The following is a 16,741-nucleotide window of genomic DNA, read 5'->3' as shown; positions in this document are numbered from 1 at the left end:
TATATATATATATATATATATATATATATATATATATATATATATATTAGAACGAAGTGTCACAGTGCCCTCTAGCGGTTTAATACTTGAACACCTCGCCTCAGAGTTAACTTTCTTTCATGTCAGGAGCTTTATACGGTATAAAACAAGACATACGTCGGAGTTTCGTTTAGAAAGACCGCGTATCGTGCATGAAGGACCTCGTAAACGTTACAAGGGGAGCGTGAATGTCGCCGGTGAACATGATTTACTTTACCTCACCGGCTGGCGGCAGAGACGTCGAAGATGGAGGAATCAAAGCGCGCGAAAACAAGTTGCCGGCTTTTCACGCGACACTCAGTTCACATCTGAAACGATTTGAGTGACATCTGCGAGGGAAGAAAACTTCGGCAGGCGGACAGCGTCCACGTGTCGCCGGGGAAAAAAAAAAACATATGAGCGGCATATAGCCGCCAGTGTTTTTATTATTATTTTACTAAGGTTTCTCCTCCCTGTAACCTCAGCATGTCCTAAAAATTCATTGAGGCGGATTTTTAAAAGAGGAAGTGGTGCGATGAATCTGTCTGGAGGCTGTTGGGTGATGGGACACGTTTTTTTTTCACATTATGACTGCAAAGTTAAAATTTTTTTTTTTTTTTTGTATGCGCTGCAGGCTATATAAAAACTTGTGATATGGGTGTTGCATAGCCTATATATCAGATGACAGGTGCATGTTCCCAGCCTTAGTCTTAAAAGCATCTGAAATGAGCACACGCTGATGAAATTCATTTGTGCACGGTTGCTTTTGGTTTTGATTTGATCTGAGCTGTCAGATTAAAGGCTCGGGAGCTAGATATAATAGCTAAAAGGCTGTTTATGATGTAACGTCTTATAGCTGGCAGATGTCACAATAGGAAAATAATGTATGCTGCTGCTGCTATAAAGATCCTGAGGCTCTCACATATAAAGCTGAAAATGAGAGGTTGCACAAAAATTGCATGATCGGATTTTTCCCAAAATTCCATGATGAAATAGCAAAAAGATAGATAATGAAACATTTATTTTATTAAACACTGACGATATGACTTGAGCACCAAAAAAAGTATCAAGAAGACTGGAGTAAACTCATCTGACATGGATAGAGTATATCCAAATATATATTTTTTTTATTGTTATAGCTTTTCACAGTATTACTGTTTTTGAGCACAATAGACTTCTTTCAAAAACGGACACCAAAATGGATCGATGGCGTGTCAGAATATTTATTGATATTTCAAGATCAAGTGCGTTTAAAGTCAATTGAGCAGAATAAGATTTTATGACCCCACAAATGCAACCTAATTTTATTACAAAAAGCTCATTCTTCTAATCTACAGATTTGAATTCCGTGTTAAAACTGATATGAAATTTGAAGGTAATCATGATTCATGCGTTGATGACATTGTGGACCCATATGGGATCTTCTCTGAAAATCAAAAGGTGTTGGCACAGGGTTTTGGTTTTTTTGTATAAACTTTTATTAGAAACGTTTAAAAATGCAAGTAGCTATAGAACATCCATCAAAGATTAAAAAAAATCTCTCTCTATATATATATATAATGCGCTGTATATGCACTCGTTTCATCCATTGCTCATCCATACGCACACTCAATGTTTTGGTCTGATTGCAACTCTTGCAAGTGTAAAGAGAGAACAGTAAATCACATACCTCTAGTCTGAAGACATCTGGTTTCACCAATTAAGTTCTGACTGCAGTTCATTTGTAGAAACATCTGGCAGATGCGCTGTTAGAAAAGGGAACAACATCAGTGTGAAAGGAGTGGGGTGAGTTTTGAATAAACAACTAGATCGATCCATTGAAGTGTTTTGAGACGCCCTCTGCGGCATGTCAACATTTTAATGGTTTTATTAAAATAGGTGTCTAGAGTCATTCCTCAACACCTTTCAGAACTCTTTCAAAAGTGAACTAAATAGATGATTAATTGGGTGTTGGAAGGAATATTGCACAACTACCACAAATGAGCCACCTTGCCGCTCCTTTTGACCAACTATACATCAGTTCTCCATTGTAGAAGAGCTCGGGTGTGAAAAGTGGGGGATTATATTATTTCACAAAAAAAAAAAAAAAAAAAAAAAAACCCAGCATGGAAGCTCATGTTTGTGCCAGGTTGCCATTAGAGAGAAACAAGTTGGGACACGTATCTCGATACTGACCGAAAAGTGGGTCCCTAGTAACCAGATCCAACACCAACCACCTTCTGACAGCCAATCGTCTGCTTTTTAACCGTTTATACAATAATGAAACCAAGTACATCAAAACCAAACAGCAGAATTTCACTTGTACTGTAAAAGCAGAAGAGCCTCAAAATAATCATTTATTATACGTCTCGCTCCAAAACCAATAATTGCAGCAGAAAACTAATTTCCAGAAGAGCATTTAGGAACAAAAATTAAAGGGGTGTCTCGAGCCACAACTCAGGAACACGTTTCAGTGCAGCACGTAACTCAAATTAACATGGAACCTATACATCTGCATTTACATATATTAAATTATTACAAACCTTTCTAATAATTGATACAATGCATACAGAATCTCTGCAAAGTCCTTAAGTAGTATTAATTCTAAGCCCTTGAACTCAACCCTTAAAACACGCATTTGTGAATCTACCCAGCGTGTGAGTGAAAACCTCGCTTGTCGTGTCATAAATAAAATTTATTAAATCAATAAGAAATATATATAATCACAAATATTGAATTTGAACTCAAAAGTATTAGAACTGTAAGACAAGGCAACATAAGCATGTCGAACTTCATGTGAGTGGAGAAGAGGTATATCTGCTGTGCCTCAGCTAACGTAGGTCAACACGACTGACTGGATGGGCTCTCGGCACACCGGACACAATTTGTTCCGGTTCTTTAGTTTCTTGGCGCAAGTGTAGCAAGCCATAAGGTGTCCAGTTCTTCCGTGGACGATGCAGCCGTTCTTGGGGCGACTTTGACAGATGACGCAGGGCTCGAGGCAAGCGGCGGGCAGGCAGGCCTCCAGGCTGTTGTAGCGCTCCAACTCCGGGGTCTCTTCCTGGCTGCTGCCCCCACCAGAAGAGGTCGAGGGCTGGGACGACGGGGTCTGAGATTCAGTCACGGAGCCGGAGGCAGTGGAGGAAAGAAGTTCGTCTTTAGAGGCTACGGGAGATTGTGAGCACTTGCCGTCGGGTACATCCACTCCTTCGTCCGTTTCCGGGAGAGGGCTCGAGGGTTTGGAAGGAAGGAGTTTGACATCTGAGGCTGAGCTGGGAGCCGTGGTGACGCCGGCGTCTTCTGTGTCGGGGTGAGCGTTAGTGGAGGTGTTTTCCCTGTTAGAGTTCGTTTCTGGAAGCCAGCCGGGTCGGACGTTCCAGCAGCTTTTGCAATGCCGAGGAAGAGGAGGGTTGAGCTCGTCGCATTCGGCGCACTTCCAGTAGTCCTGAGTGAACACATTGTTATCTTAGATTACTACATTTTTCTCGTTTTTGAAATTTAGAAAATCCTGTTTAAATCTGTAGGTCAGAGGAAGCATAAAAAAGGGACATGAAAAATTGGGTTCGGTGCAAAAAACTTGCTCTAAAAAAAATAGCTCTAAACGTTTAAAATACGGTACCATTGAAGTCAGCATGGCACGTAATTTCTTAATACACATTCCTGGTTGTATCATGCAAAATTAATCAGTGGGCAAAGTTCAGTAGAAAAAAAATGTCATGTTCTTTCAACAAAAATGTAATAACTTGCAGCATCTCTGAAACAGCTGCCCTTTTTGGCAGACTCACAAATGCTTTTTTTTTTTTTTCACTTCACCGTTTCACAATGTTCTCTAGCTTGTGTTTCCTTGTTTCACACAGAAAAACATCAGGTACTAAAATGTTACGTACTGCCTCTGTTATCTCTGTATCCTCATCAAACGAATCTTCATCCTCAGCAAAGATCGTGACTTCATACACCTGAACAAGCACATACAGAACGGCAGTGAGCGGAGGACTGTTAAACAGGTTAGGTCAGTTAGGTCATCCGATAATCTCTCTCTCTCTCAATAGAACAGGAATTTGAGTTGAAACCTCGTTCTCTCCTGGTAACGAATCCTCATCGTTCTCACTGTAGGCGTCAGAGTTTATGGACTCCACCTCAAACTCCACGCTGAAGTTATCAGAGTCAGAGTCGGAGTCTACGCTCTCATCACTGCCCTCACTGTGAGAGATCCCTACATCCTGTAAAACAAACCAAACGCTGGTTAGAAAGGGCCCAAAGACAGCGCAAAGTGGTTACAGTCGCTGGTAAACCCACAATGTGAACTATATTTAAAAGGCGCTACTCACAGAGTTGCTTTGTGCATCCGAAGACTCGCTGTTCCCCCTCTCCCGGTGCAGGCCGCCGATCACACACCAAGACAGGCTGTCATCGAATGTCAGGGAGAAGCTGTCTGACTTGTGTCTCTTCCTGCGTTCTCTGGGTTCGTCTTCGGCTGAAGTCTCTTTATGAAAGCGCAGAACAAGTTTAGCACTCTTTTTTGACACAAGGACACATCCTCTTGCAGGTCTATCAAAGGCAGACTGCTCTGCAGGCTTCACAAACATTTCCGATCCGTTTTTTTTTCGTCGCGTTAAACAGAAGCTTAAGTGTATGCTGCATTAGAGTAAATCAATTTTTTTGCTGATGTTCCCGTTACATGCACTCAACTTTGGACGCTTATGAGCCAAGCAGGAGCGATGCTCAGAGCAATAACCCTGTTTTAATGGTGCATCTAGCGAGGCTTGCTCAACAAACTGCCTTTGTGTGCATAGCGGAGTTTTTTAAAATGGGCCATTGAAGAGCAGCAGTCATCTGAGCACATTCTGCACAGCCTCCAGATCTCAGTGTCCTTTTGGGATGTTTACAGTGACAGAGGGAGCAGTCATTAGGGCACCACGTGTTTACCCACATACCTTCCCCGCTCGGTGGTTGAGACTGATGTAATGTAAACTAGTTGATTCACAAAAGACGCAAGTTCTTGAACTCGGTCGAGAAGTAACCTGAAATCTATATGCCAAATGTAAATGTGTTGGTAAACTTAAAAAGGTTTGACTGTAACTATATCAGCCTAAGCTGGCAAAAACATAAAACTGGATAAGCCCTTCCTGTTCAAACGGGAACTACGTCGAGACTAGAATAAACAGCTCTATCTGAAATCCTATCTAATCCAGCATTTTCAAACACACTCAGTTGGTGTGTCTGTCGCTCTCTGGTGTGTGTGCTTACCAGGATCACTGCTTCTCCTCCTCCTGCGCTGCTGTTGTGAGGTAGATGAGTGGGAGTCCGAATCGGTGTCCTAGAACAGACAGTGGGGTTTCAGTCATGCTTCAATCTCAAACACAGCAGGAGCTCTATAAAACCCATTCAAGCGCAAACAAAGCACTACCAGGGCAACCCTGTGGAATGGGTCAATACTCGGAGTTCTGAGCCTGTGAGCATAAAAGAACATTTACCCCGGGCCCTCGATCTGGTTCACTTTGACTTCTGGGTTCGGAGAAGGTAGAATGAGTATCTGTAAAAAGGAAACGGAGACGGTTTTAAACACAAACAACATGGATAAGAACATTTTGGAGAAAAAAAAAAAAAGGTTCCATGATCACAGTACCTGGATTTTTCACCGTCACAAGGTTTCTGTTGATCATTGCAAAGAGAGCTCTGAAAAAGTTAAAAAGTTAAAATTACAACTGAAACTTTCGTTTTCATGCAGCAGATTTCACTTTCAATTCTTATACTTATTTCTAATACCTATTTGCTTTTTTTTTTTTTTTTTAATCTACACTCACTCTGTTGTTTGTTTATATATATATATATATATATATATATACACACCACCTGCAGATACTTCATGTATTAAACAGGTGACAACAGACCCTTTCAGTTAGAGTAGGTCAAATACGAAAGTTGCACCTGTTGCTTTAAAGCCCCACCCTAAAATTCCCAGAGGTCACTGGTACTACAGCTGCTCTGTCTTAGAGAAACTAGACTCAATACACACCGGGGCTCTTTGACCGAGAAACTTTTCACCCCCAGAACGGCACCAAGAGCATCCTCTCCGCAGTGAACAATGTGTTGCTGCTGCTTGTCGTATAACTCCTTGCTCATGATATACTTCCCCAGATAAAACATAACCTAAAAACACAGAAAGAGAATTCGTTTAGAGATCAACAGGAAAATCATTTCCTGAAACAGACTGAGTGTTGACGGAAAGAATGGTAAAGATGTGGCGATATAAATATTCAATGGACATTCCTGTTAGTCAGACAACCACAACTTCTGCCCATAATAAAAAAAATGACTCATACCATCACGCTAAAGTTCACAACAGATGAAAATATTTAAAACAAAAAAATCACATATTAGGAGTGAAATGGCATAGAAATTATGGATATTGTGGCACATGATAAATGAAAGTTAGAAATTATATTTTGCATTTGTTTAATACAGACGTACTGTCAGTGCATTTTATATATGGTTGCTAAGGTAATCTAAGGTCTAACTAGTCTAAGATCACCCTAAATGACTCATTTTTTTTTTATCATCCTTCATCCTTAAAAAAAAAGCTTTTTGACTGATCACTACAAAAGTAATAAGCTACAGATGAAAACCGTTCAAATACTGTAGCAAAAACTAAAGCTTAGGAGGTTGGTTCAGATCCCAAAATGGAAAAGTGAACCGTGGAAAAAGAATTTCATGCTTTAGCAAATCACAAATGAAATGTCACTGAACAAAAGGCAGCAACTAAATATAATTTAACACACACTGCCCTATATAATTTATAAAATATTTATACTTTACTATAATAATTAGCTGTACACAAATGAGCAGCAACACATGAAAGAAGAATTATTTTTAGCCTGTAATGTCAAACACCTCTGGTATTTTACCACAAACCACTCATTATTCCAGAAACTGTTAAATAGGCGTCACTGCCAAAAGTGCTTTTTTTACATAGAAAAATATTAAAATATACACACAACATAAAAGCAGAGTTCAGCATTACTAACACGATCGTCAATTATAAGTACTGCCATAAAGTATGACACGTATGCTACTGTTTAAAAACCTAAGATTAGTATGATTTTAAAAAAATAAAAATAAACACTTTAATTCAGCAAGGATGCATGAAATTGATCAAAAGTGGCAGTAAAAAAATACTACAAAATAAATAAAAATAACATGTTTCCAAAAAATGTATTTTAAATGTTCATACAAACAATTATTAATTCATTTTTTAAAATGCAGTGAAATCAAATCAACACACAGAATGATTTCTAAAGGATTATGTGACACTAAAGACTGGAGTATCTGCAGAATCAGCTGTCCTATAGATTTTAAAATACATAATCGACAGTTTCACTCTTTTAACTGTACCCCGCAGGATATCTCCCCGACCATAAACTTTTGAATGTTAGTTGATATCAAAGGAAACTGACCTCCTTCATGGTGAAAACGTCTTTATCCGCACCTGCGTCTTCCAACAGGCTTTTCAGCTGCACCTTTGGTCTCACCTAAAGTTACATTTAATAAAACCCTAATCATTTCAAGGTATGAAAAAAATGACATGCACAGGCCGGGCACAGCTCCAATGCTACGTTACCAGTTTTTCGTTGTCAACCTTGTTGATCTGAGAACTGCTTAAACAACTTTCCGAGGCCATTTCTGTAGTTACCTGTAAAAAAAAAAAAAAAAAGAGTTAGATTTCATACACAACAACAATGTAAAAGCCCGTTCAGTAAACATGCAAACTTCACAACAAACATTACCTGTGCAAATAGAGGTAAGGATCTAGCTAAGGATCTTCTATATATATAAATATATATATACACTGTTTCCTGTATATAAAGTGCTTGAGCTCTGGGTTAGCGTGGAGTGGGAGCCGGCTCAGAGCCGGTCTATGGTTTAAATAGACACACAGAGGCATGTCAGGGCTAGAATCCACCGAGCAGATCATCATGTCCTGGGCGGGTTCGGGCATGACATGTCAAAGCGTGACTGGCTTCAGACGCCTAGCGGCGGCAGACTCCTCTTTGCTGACTTGCCCGGCTCTCCGCGATCATGTCCGGGCATGTCCCGTCTCGCGGCACCCGCCCACTGCTGGCTAAGCGCACGGGTTTGGGGGCTTATCGGCGCAGTAACAGGTGACACGACGGAGTGTTCGGACCAAAGCGATGATGGATTATTAGCTACCCGGTTAAAAAAAAAAAAAAAAAAAAAAAAACATACCAAAAAGACTATAAGTTGTTCATTGCGAGCGCTACGGATGCACGGAGGTCCTTCAAGTAAAAGTTTGGACTGCGACAGTGCCGTGTTTGTTTCTCTGAAATGCTCAGCAAACAGTAACTCGCACACACTAAATACGACAACAACCTCAGGTCTGTCGGGATTTATACATCTGCCATATCTCCATTCAAATCAGCTGCACATAAATTATGTAAAAACTGGATCTTCAAACGCTTTCCCCCCACTCCAGAGTTAAAGCGATAACGGATCGACGTCTAAATGCTAAAAAAAAGTTGTAAGGTTTACATTTTAGGATTCAGTGGGACAGATAACACGATATTGACAAACGCTACGGCGAACAACAGAAAAGCGCGTAGCTTGCTTTTCTCTAGTTATAAACCGTAAACGCGCCACATAAGCGGCGGTCGCGTTTGTTTACGTAATGCTAACGTATGCGGGTAGAACGGTGATAACGTTGGCAGTTTTAAATACACAGCTTAAAGGGGTACTGCGCATTTAAGCGACGGGACCGAGCGTATACACAAGTAACAGCTACGCACCATTTCCCTGTCCTGTCTATCAGGAAAACCCGAGGCTGCGGCAGGCCGCGCTCTCGAGCTGACTGAGGCGAATTGTTTTAAGCGACCGCGCGGACATTAAAGCCTCGCACGGTGCCGAAATCACTCCCTGTGACGAACAGGAGCGCCATTCGTGTGTTTATAGCGTTTACGGGTGTGATAAATGTAGGAAAAACGGTAAAAATCGTTAAACCGAAAGCGTTGATGCCTTACCCGCTGGTGACCGTTGGGCGCCGAGAACTCCCTCTACTGGCGCCTGTTTGGATTTGAAACGTTCCAGCACGTGCGATAAGCGCGCGGTGTAAACATTACACAATAAGCGCTGGAAGGCGAGGCGGACATCGTTTGCTCCTCCGATGTTTAACGCGATTAAAACGAATTAAATTCGTATCGTATTTAACGCGACGTAAAAGTCAGATTTTCACGTATATTAGCGACAATCCTTTCGGATGGCTCTTCGGAATTGTAAACGCATCGCATATTGTCGATGGAAATGGACAAATAAGGATTTATTATCAAGAGATTGACTCTCAAATTTCGGTGCACTTAAAGATATGCCCAAATTTAACGACAGACAGCGCTTTGGGGGATTGTTATTGTTTAAATGCTTTGAAATCTCTCTCTCTATGCATTTTATGAAGTGTATAATACTCCTTTTGTATACAAAAATGTAATATTTAGTAGGCTTACATTTAAACCTAATCTTTATGGATTGCATTCGGTCTTTTGTTTTATAGTAACATAGAATTAATCAACTTTATCACTAACTGTGATGTGTTTAAATCATTTGTAGTCACAATGGCCATACTGTGAATGCAAGACTTTAATCACCACTAATTCATTCCTCCTTGGATTAATGAACTCGTTTGCCTTCTACATTACTCTAACTGAAAGATCTTTCATCTGTTTTGATTTGTTAATGAGTAATGATGATTCCTCGAGTCACCATTGTGTGTAAGTGGCAGACTCTTGGTTTCCGCCAACAGAGAAACCTGCTAGTTAGGGGACGTCCCGTTTGCTGCCTGAAATTACCTCTTTATGAAGCGGGCAAATGGGCCGCTCCATGAAGACATGTCTTGCACGGTCCAGGAGACAGGAGCCAGTCTTTGTAACCCTGGAGGGTGACTCAGAGTTTATTCTAGTACAACATGTTTCTTTAAGCTCAACATGTTTGGGCTTGTACGTCTGTAATAATGAGGAACTTCCATGGACCACTGATGAAAAAGAAGCCTTTCATTTTATTAATGGGAGTAAGGATAAAGACCGATCTTAAAGGTTGATATTAAATACACGTTATTAATTTATGGTAAAGTTATTTTACTATTCAACAACACATGGAAGACTGAGGGGGAAAACAATTCAAAACCGTTTTCAGTTTGATTAAAATCCTTTATAAAACGTTTCTTTCAGTATAGAAGGAGTTGTCGTATATTTTTTAAGTACTTTTTGAAAATTTGTAAATAGCTACTATACTTTTATTTAGTGAGGATGCATTAAAATGATCAGAAACAGACGTTTATAACATCGCAAAGAAACTTCCTGTTCATCAAAGATCCCTGAAAAAGTTAATCACTGTTTCTATACAAATATTAAGAAGTATCTCTACATTGACAATAATTTGAAATATTTCTGATGGCTGCTGAAAATTCAGCTTTGGTATCACAGGAATTCAAAATATCAAATATATTCAAATGCAAAGAAGTCATTTTATATTTTTAGATTGTTTCACAATATTACTACTTTTATATAATTTTGCATTAAAGGCAGCCTTGGAAGTTTTTTATTAGGCCTACATTTACTGAAACAAAACATTTTAATGCTAGAATATATTAATATAAATGTATTTATAACTTGCTGGCAGAGAATAAATGTGCATATATGCCACATAAATAAATAAGGTATATATATATATATATATATATATATATATATATATAAATAAATTTAGCTTTATTTTATGATGCTGGTTTTAGTTCTAAAATGTTGTTCTTCGCTATATGAGACAAGAAGTCTCCTTCCAATTCAAGGGATGTCAAATTTAATTGCATGGGGAATAAAACATTTTAGAAATTCAAAACATATGTTACATGAAACAGGTGGTTTTTGAGCGAAACGCGTCTTTAAGAGGCACAAACGGCAGCATCTGTTTACCACATCCTTTTCAAAATGAGTAAAAATCACACCAAAGCCGCAAAACATCTAGACTTGGTCTGGAGACAGGACTTTGGAATGTGACTGATGTTTAAGCGGCTCGTTGCAAAAGAGGAAAACAAGCTGAAAAGCCCTCATCACGAACTCAACGAATGACCGACATACCATTTCACAGATACTCAAGTCTGTTTGCCAAGCAGGCAGTGACCCTTGTCCTAAAAGTCACGACGAGACTCAATACAAGATTAGATTCCGTTCACGGGCTACTTTCTATAAAATGCTTTATTTTTGTACAGACCGTTCGAAAAATACATCATTAAATAACACTTACAAAGTAAAAAAAAAAGAAAAAGAAAATAGGTGTTCTCTCAAACAGCACTTTTCTTTTTTTTTTTTTGCAAATATCGAATGCTTGGAATAAAAATGGAACTCTTAAAAAGATTGAAATGCCATGATCGAGGCCTCCGATTCCTTCCAGTCTGTGTTTGGTTAAGTCTTCTTCATCGCTGCCTGTTCCTGAAGAACGCTGGCTTCCTACGGCCTCTGCGTGAGCCTGCTCTTGCCCTCCTCCTGCTCTGCCAGTTTGAAATGGGTGTACGCCAGGATGCCACTGAGGGTGCAGAGGATGCCCAGACCTTGGTTTAAGGACAAGGGGTCCTGAAAGAGGACGTACCCGCCCAGCAACGTGATGCAGAACTTGAAGTGTCCGAACATGTTGTAGCTGCGAGGAGGAAACGTTAAGGGAAGTTGTCTTTTTGGATGGGCTTGTGACTTGCGCTTGAGTAGCGGACTGAGGACATGTGACTCGAGCTGCGGAGATGAGTCAGGGGCTCTCTTTCTGAGAGTTAATATTCTTTAGGCCATTGCGCAGTTGGGATTTTGTGCTTTATAGTTAGGCTCGTGAATGAGGTATTTAAGAGGGGTTTTAATAACAAGAAAAGTTCATAAAATAACAGGTTGTTAGTTTTAATATTGATCCAAGTATGTTACAGTTGTTAGTATGCAGCAGAGGTTGAAACATCTGTTAAAAACGCATGTTAACAAATTAATAGGTCTTAGTTTTAATATAAATGTATGAATATAGCAGATAAGGCAATACGTAAAAAGTTAATAAAATAACACACACACATAAAGTATAATAAAATAACACACACATATATATATATATATATATATATATATATATATATATATATATATATATATATATATATACACATACACACACACACACACACACACATACATAAAGTTATTAAATAAATTAAAAATAAAGTGTAATCTGTTAGGAAAATTAGTAAGTTTTAAATAACGATTTATGGATATGGATCTTACAAATATGATATGTACAGATAGTTAATAAACATATTAAACTAAGATCTGCTATTTATAACGTGAATTGAACTGATATGTCTCCATGTAAAATAAAGTTATTAATAAAAACGTAAGTATGTTGTTTCTAATAGTGATTTATGGATGAGAGTTGTGTGAATGTGATATGTGAATGAGTTCATGTAAAAAAAATATTAATAAAATAGCATGCTGTTTTTATTTTGATTGATTTTGATAAATCAACTCAAATGTAAACTTAACTAGTACTAGAATTACTAGTACTAAAATAATTATTTTGAGAATTGGCTTGACTAACACGGTGACTAATTTTCATATTAATGCATATAATATTCTAAATGAACGTCACCACAAACTGAACAACCCAGCACTACTGTAAATGGAATATATATATATACCCCCTCACCATGCAATATATATTATATATTTGACACATAACACACATATTTTAGAAATAGAGCTAACAGAAACTACTCTAGCAGCTCATCACATTTCCACATCCTTGACTTAAAAATAAAAATAAGTTTCTTAACCCAAGGTTAAGAGAAGGCTTGCCTAATAATTAACTGGCCCAGAAAAGGTAAGCGGAAGTAAATTGCTCCCTCTACTGCTTACTTTGAGAAAGGACTCATTTAGAAAAATCGCACTCAATGGGGTGCATTCAAACACATGAAATGTTTCCAGTACGGCCAGGGGCTTGATCTACAGCTTCCCCTTTCGTTATCAAACATCTGCGCAACTACGTATTAACTATTTGCCAAAAGTTGGACAATTAACAAACAATAAAGTCACAGAAATAGACTGATATTGTAAAGAATTAACAGAAAGGATACGTGACAGCGGACGTGTTCCCAATGATCCAGTAAATGGACAGATTGACCAGAAAGGCAATAACACCAGACAGCAGAACCATGACCTTGACGAAGGGAAGAAAACGGGAAAGAATCAAACATTCGCTTATTCATCAAATTAATACATGTATACAATATTGAACTTGTGAGCTTTTAATCCAATGGGGGGAAAAAACTGAAGCATTTTTACTTCCCCCCCCCTCCCGGAGGAAACCTAGGCAACAACACAAGGCGCTCTTTGTGACTGCCCGTTTGTATATTTAAGGAATTCCTTTGGATGCGTGCGAGCCGCTTAAAGAGCAGGTATGATTCTGGCTCGCTCTCTTACCAGGGCCTGAAAGGACCAGGGGCCGAAGATACCGCCCTCTCCGGTCAGGGGTTCGAAGAAAGGCACCAGGACCAAGAGAAATGCTGAAGACATGGGTGCTTGATAATACAGCAACTGCATAGAGTTCACCTGGAGCTCGTGCTGCTTGGCGCCAACCCACTGTTATAGGAGAAATAAACGATTCAATCACCATTCAGACTCAGAAGGATTCGTAAGGCAAATGATTTATATGGTTGGGAATTTCAAACAGGCATTTATTATAAAAACGGATTTCTTAAAAACATATTTTTTTATTCGCTTAATCAGTTGGTTATGTATAGATCCCGCACGCTATTTAAGTTTAAGTCTCTCTGCAACAATTATTATTATTATTATTTTAATAAAAATAAATGTCATTACTGTGATGGCAAAGCTGAGCAGGCATTATTACAGTCTGCTACAAAGTCACGTGACCTTTCAAAAGTTATTTTAATACTCCAGGTGCCCAAGAAACGCTCTTATTACTGTGTGCATTGAAAACAATCGAGCTACATAAATATGCACGTGAAAATATAAATATTTAAGTTATGTTGTGGGCGTCTGATCTTTGATTTAAATAAAAGGAATACGATTTTTACGATGTACATTGAGAAGGCAAATAATACTTACCACTTGATACAGCGAGGTTACGAAGACCCCGAGCGTGGCAAAGATCATCCCCAGAAGATTGAACTTCACATCATAGTAAGAGTTCAGTATCACCCCTAAAGTGATCGGCACCTTTTAATTAAAACATAACGGAACAAATCATATCAAGTTGGTGTAAAAATCGCATGGCCTTGAACGCTCAAATGAGCAGGTAACCGCGACTTGCTTTTATCAGCGTTTACCAAGAGCATAGTTCAGGCTCGTGCACGCTGTATAATAACACGCGTGCATGTTACATTGCATAATACGTGCGTTTTAATATTTAGTCATTGTAACTTTTTGTTCGGTTCCAGATGTTGACTGCTGCTGGACACGTCAAGTAATATGCCAGCCAAACAAGCAAAACCCCTCTTACCAGAGTCAGTTTAATCTTCGGGGAAAACGTCTTCCTGTAGTACACGGTCTGGATGACTATGATCACGGGTGTTGTCATGGCCTTGGCCAGCTGATAGGTTCCTATCGTGTTGCTCTGGAGAGACAGGTTGGTGAAAACCACGAACCCGCAGAAGCTCAGCGCCAGCAGGACGATTTTCGAAGGTCTGAGACTCTTGGGGGAGAACACGTCCATCTTCTGGCACGCGAACAACCCCAGCCATGTCACGACGAAATGAATGAGCGTCAGGGTCATGTTGGGAAAGCCGTAGTGCACGTAGATCCATTTGTTGATGAACACTATACAGATCGACGACAGCAAGTTGACCAGCAGCCCAGCAACTATCCGGCTGTTTCCAAACAAGTCCGAGAGCCGCGTCGCCATGGCCGAGCTAATTCAGACGCGCTTTTAGAGGCAAATACAGCTGGAGGAAGAGTTTCGGGGGGCCGCTTTGGCACTTCATCGGCAGAGGGACGTAAAGTTCCACCGCGTCCCGTGACTGAGTGCGCGAAAGCGGTTTGCAGCGTTCATTATAAGGCTGTCCCGCACAGAGAGCCGCATTCACTCAAACCGCTGACTGAACGCACGCGCGTGACGCATACAAACGCGACGTGACGCTCGCGAATGAGGGACGTGTCTCGGGGATAACGGTCCGCCGCGGAACTCTCGCGAGATTGACTCGCGCGCGCGCCTAACGGCAGCGACGCGCGTGCGTTGCCTCCCACGCCACGTCACTGCCAGCACGCGCCGTCTAGTGTACAGAATCAGAAAAATAAAAAGGAGCAATATTGTACTTTTTTTTGGTCGTGTTCATTTTTACACTATCATCAAGAACGCAATCCTATTAATTTTTTTTACCGCCCTACAGTCCTGTGTGTATTGTCAGATACCGTATGGTGCATGATATTAACAACATTCACCAATAAGCTCTTGTTCTTACTCACCAAAAATGTATATATTCATAATACATGTCACCGATTATTATAATATGTAAAAGAAATACGCGTGCATAGAATGCGCATCCTATAAAGGGTTTATTCTTCACAGTGTCTTTTTCCATTTCATCTTTTTTACAGGCCTTGTCCAAATTCGCTCCCTATAACCTTTAAACGGGGCACTGTTTGCAAAACCAGAGTTTACTCATTCCCATAATGCACAACAACGGCTAGAAAATACCCATAATTCACTGTGAGGGTCGTGCCAAATGAATGTTCGCACCTCAACACAAGATGGCGCCTGCAGCTGGCTTATTTGTCCATTTATTTTCCAAAATGTTGGTCCAGCGCTGAATTCCCTCACTCATTTTCAACCACTACTTCGGATTATATGATGACTATAAAGCAGAAATGAATAACCAATAACATGTTTTTGAACATATTTGAGTTTTATATGCCAGGTTTTGGTATATGTACATTTTCCAATACTTTGAGAATAGTTTGTTAGACTGACCTTCGTTCTGGAAACCCAATGTCACCGATAGGTGGCAGCACAGTCTTTCTAAGTCTCTCTAAACCCTCCTCATGAGATGTTATAATTCAGACAGCGCACGTCCCCCCAATATGTAAATGTGTTTTGCAAAAGTTGGACTCGTTCCCGAAATTCTGCAACATCAATATGTTGATTTCTCCCAAAGCCTCCCTCTCTCTCTTTCCCTGGTCTGATGACTGTAATAGTTCATGAGTAAAGATATATTAGTTGCCTCTAACTGTGTCTGCACGCAGAACTCATCCTGCAGACAGTGTGTTAGCGTGATGAATCTACTACCAGTTCGTTTCAAACGAACGTGCGCGTTTTCAGTCGTTTGGTGAGCTATGGATGCCGCGAGCAATCGTTCATCTGCAGGCATCTGCATGAAATTGTTTCCCCCTTGAATCATTAAGGGGGCTTAATTGACTTTTTAAATGAGGACGAGCTGCTTATTCTTGCTGTATTGATTTGAATTTCAAGGAAGTTCAGATCCGTGCAGCTACTAGCAGCTTTGATAGATTTTCATTCGTTGTTCTCTCTTGTAACCAAGTATGAATAATGCCTTCGGTCCATAAACACAGCAGATTCTCTCCCTACACTCAGGATATTACAGCCTCGGCGAGCCACTTAGAGATCAAGTAGCTTTTCTGGTTTCTGTAGCTCAGCTATTATAGAACAAGTATAGGCCTATACTTTAACTTAAATTACCAATGGTTCC

The 16,741-nt window shown here is 39.8% G+C and overlaps 2 protein-coding genes across 3 annotated transcripts; both read right to left on the bottom strand.

Moving 5' to 3' along the window:
* Positions 1–2,311: 2,311 nt before the first annotated feature.
* mdm2 (MDM2 proto-oncogene) lies at positions 2,312–9,159 on the bottom strand. Of its 2 annotated transcripts, none has more exons than XM_043236873.1 (11): positions 9,030–9,159; positions 7,616–7,687; positions 7,452–7,526; positions 6,014–6,147; positions 5,624–5,673; positions 5,472–5,530; positions 5,245–5,314; positions 4,326–4,480; positions 4,068–4,217; positions 3,885–3,953; positions 2,312–3,442 (listed from the first exon to the last, which is right to left on the bottom strand). In XM_043236873.1, the coding sequence occupies exons 2-11, from the start codon at positions 7,673–7,675 to the stop codon at positions 2,825–2,827; spliced, it is 1,440 nt and encodes a 479-aa protein (XP_043092808.1). In that variant the 5' UTR covers positions 7,676–7,687; positions 9,030–9,159; the 3' UTR covers positions 2,312–2,824. The 2 variants fall into 2 exon arrangements, with proteins under 2 accessions (XP_043092808.1, XP_043092809.1); XM_043236874.1 differs by lacking the exon at positions 9,030–9,159 and adding an exon at positions 7,782–8,215.
* A 1,655-nt stretch (positions 9,160–10,814) lies between these two features.
* slc35e3 (solute carrier family 35 member E3) lies at positions 10,815–15,194 on the bottom strand. Its single transcript, XM_043236875.1, has 5 exons — positions 14,539–15,194; positions 14,145–14,255; positions 13,497–13,655; positions 13,151–13,233; positions 10,815–11,688 (listed from the first exon to the last, which is right to left on the bottom strand). The coding sequence occupies exons 1-5, from the start codon at positions 14,938–14,940 to the stop codon at positions 11,502–11,504; spliced, it is 942 nt and encodes a 313-aa protein (XP_043092810.1). The 5' UTR covers positions 14,941–15,194; the 3' UTR covers positions 10,815–11,501.
* Between the last annotated feature and the right edge of the window lie 1,547 nt (positions 15,195–16,741).

Source organism: Puntigrus tetrazona, chromosome 4 (assembly GCF_018831695.1).
Source record: "Puntigrus tetrazona isolate hp1 chromosome 4, ASM1883169v1, whole genome shotgun sequence".
Lineage (NCBI taxonomy): Eukaryota > Metazoa > Chordata > Actinopteri > Cypriniformes > Cyprinidae > Puntigrus > Puntigrus tetrazona.
This window is presented reverse-complemented; position numbering and strand designations above follow the sequence as displayed.

What these genes read in the sequence shown, in the direction of transcription:
- mdm2 (XM_043236873.1), bottom strand. Translation starts at nt 7,675, where the DNA reads ATGGCCTCGGAAAGTTGTTTAAGCAGTTCTCAGATCAACAAGGTTGAC. An exon ending in AGGTTGACAACGAAAAACTG is followed by an intron (nt 7,527 to 7,615) that starts GTAACGTAGCAT and finishes ATGTAACTTTAG; the next exon opens with GTGAGACCAAAGGTGCAGCT. An exon ending in TTCTCGGTCAAAGAGCCCCG is followed by an intron (nt 5,674 to 6,013) that starts GTGTGTATTGAG and finishes TAACTTTTTCAG; the next exon opens with AGCTCTCTTTGCAATGATCA.
- slc35e3 (XM_043236875.1), bottom strand. Translation starts at nt 14,940, where the DNA reads ATGGCGACGCGGCTCTCGGACTTGTTTGGAAACAGCCGGATAGTTGCT. An exon ending in CGAAGATTAAACTGACTCTG is followed by an intron (nt 14,256 to 14,538) that starts GTAAGAGGGGTT and finishes TTTAATTAAAAG; the next exon opens with GTGCCGATCACTTTAGGGGT. An exon ending in TAACCTCGCTGTATCAAGTG is followed by an intron (nt 13,656 to 14,144) that starts GTAAGTATTATT and finishes CTCCTATAACAG; the next exon opens with TGGGTTGGCGCCAAGCAGCA.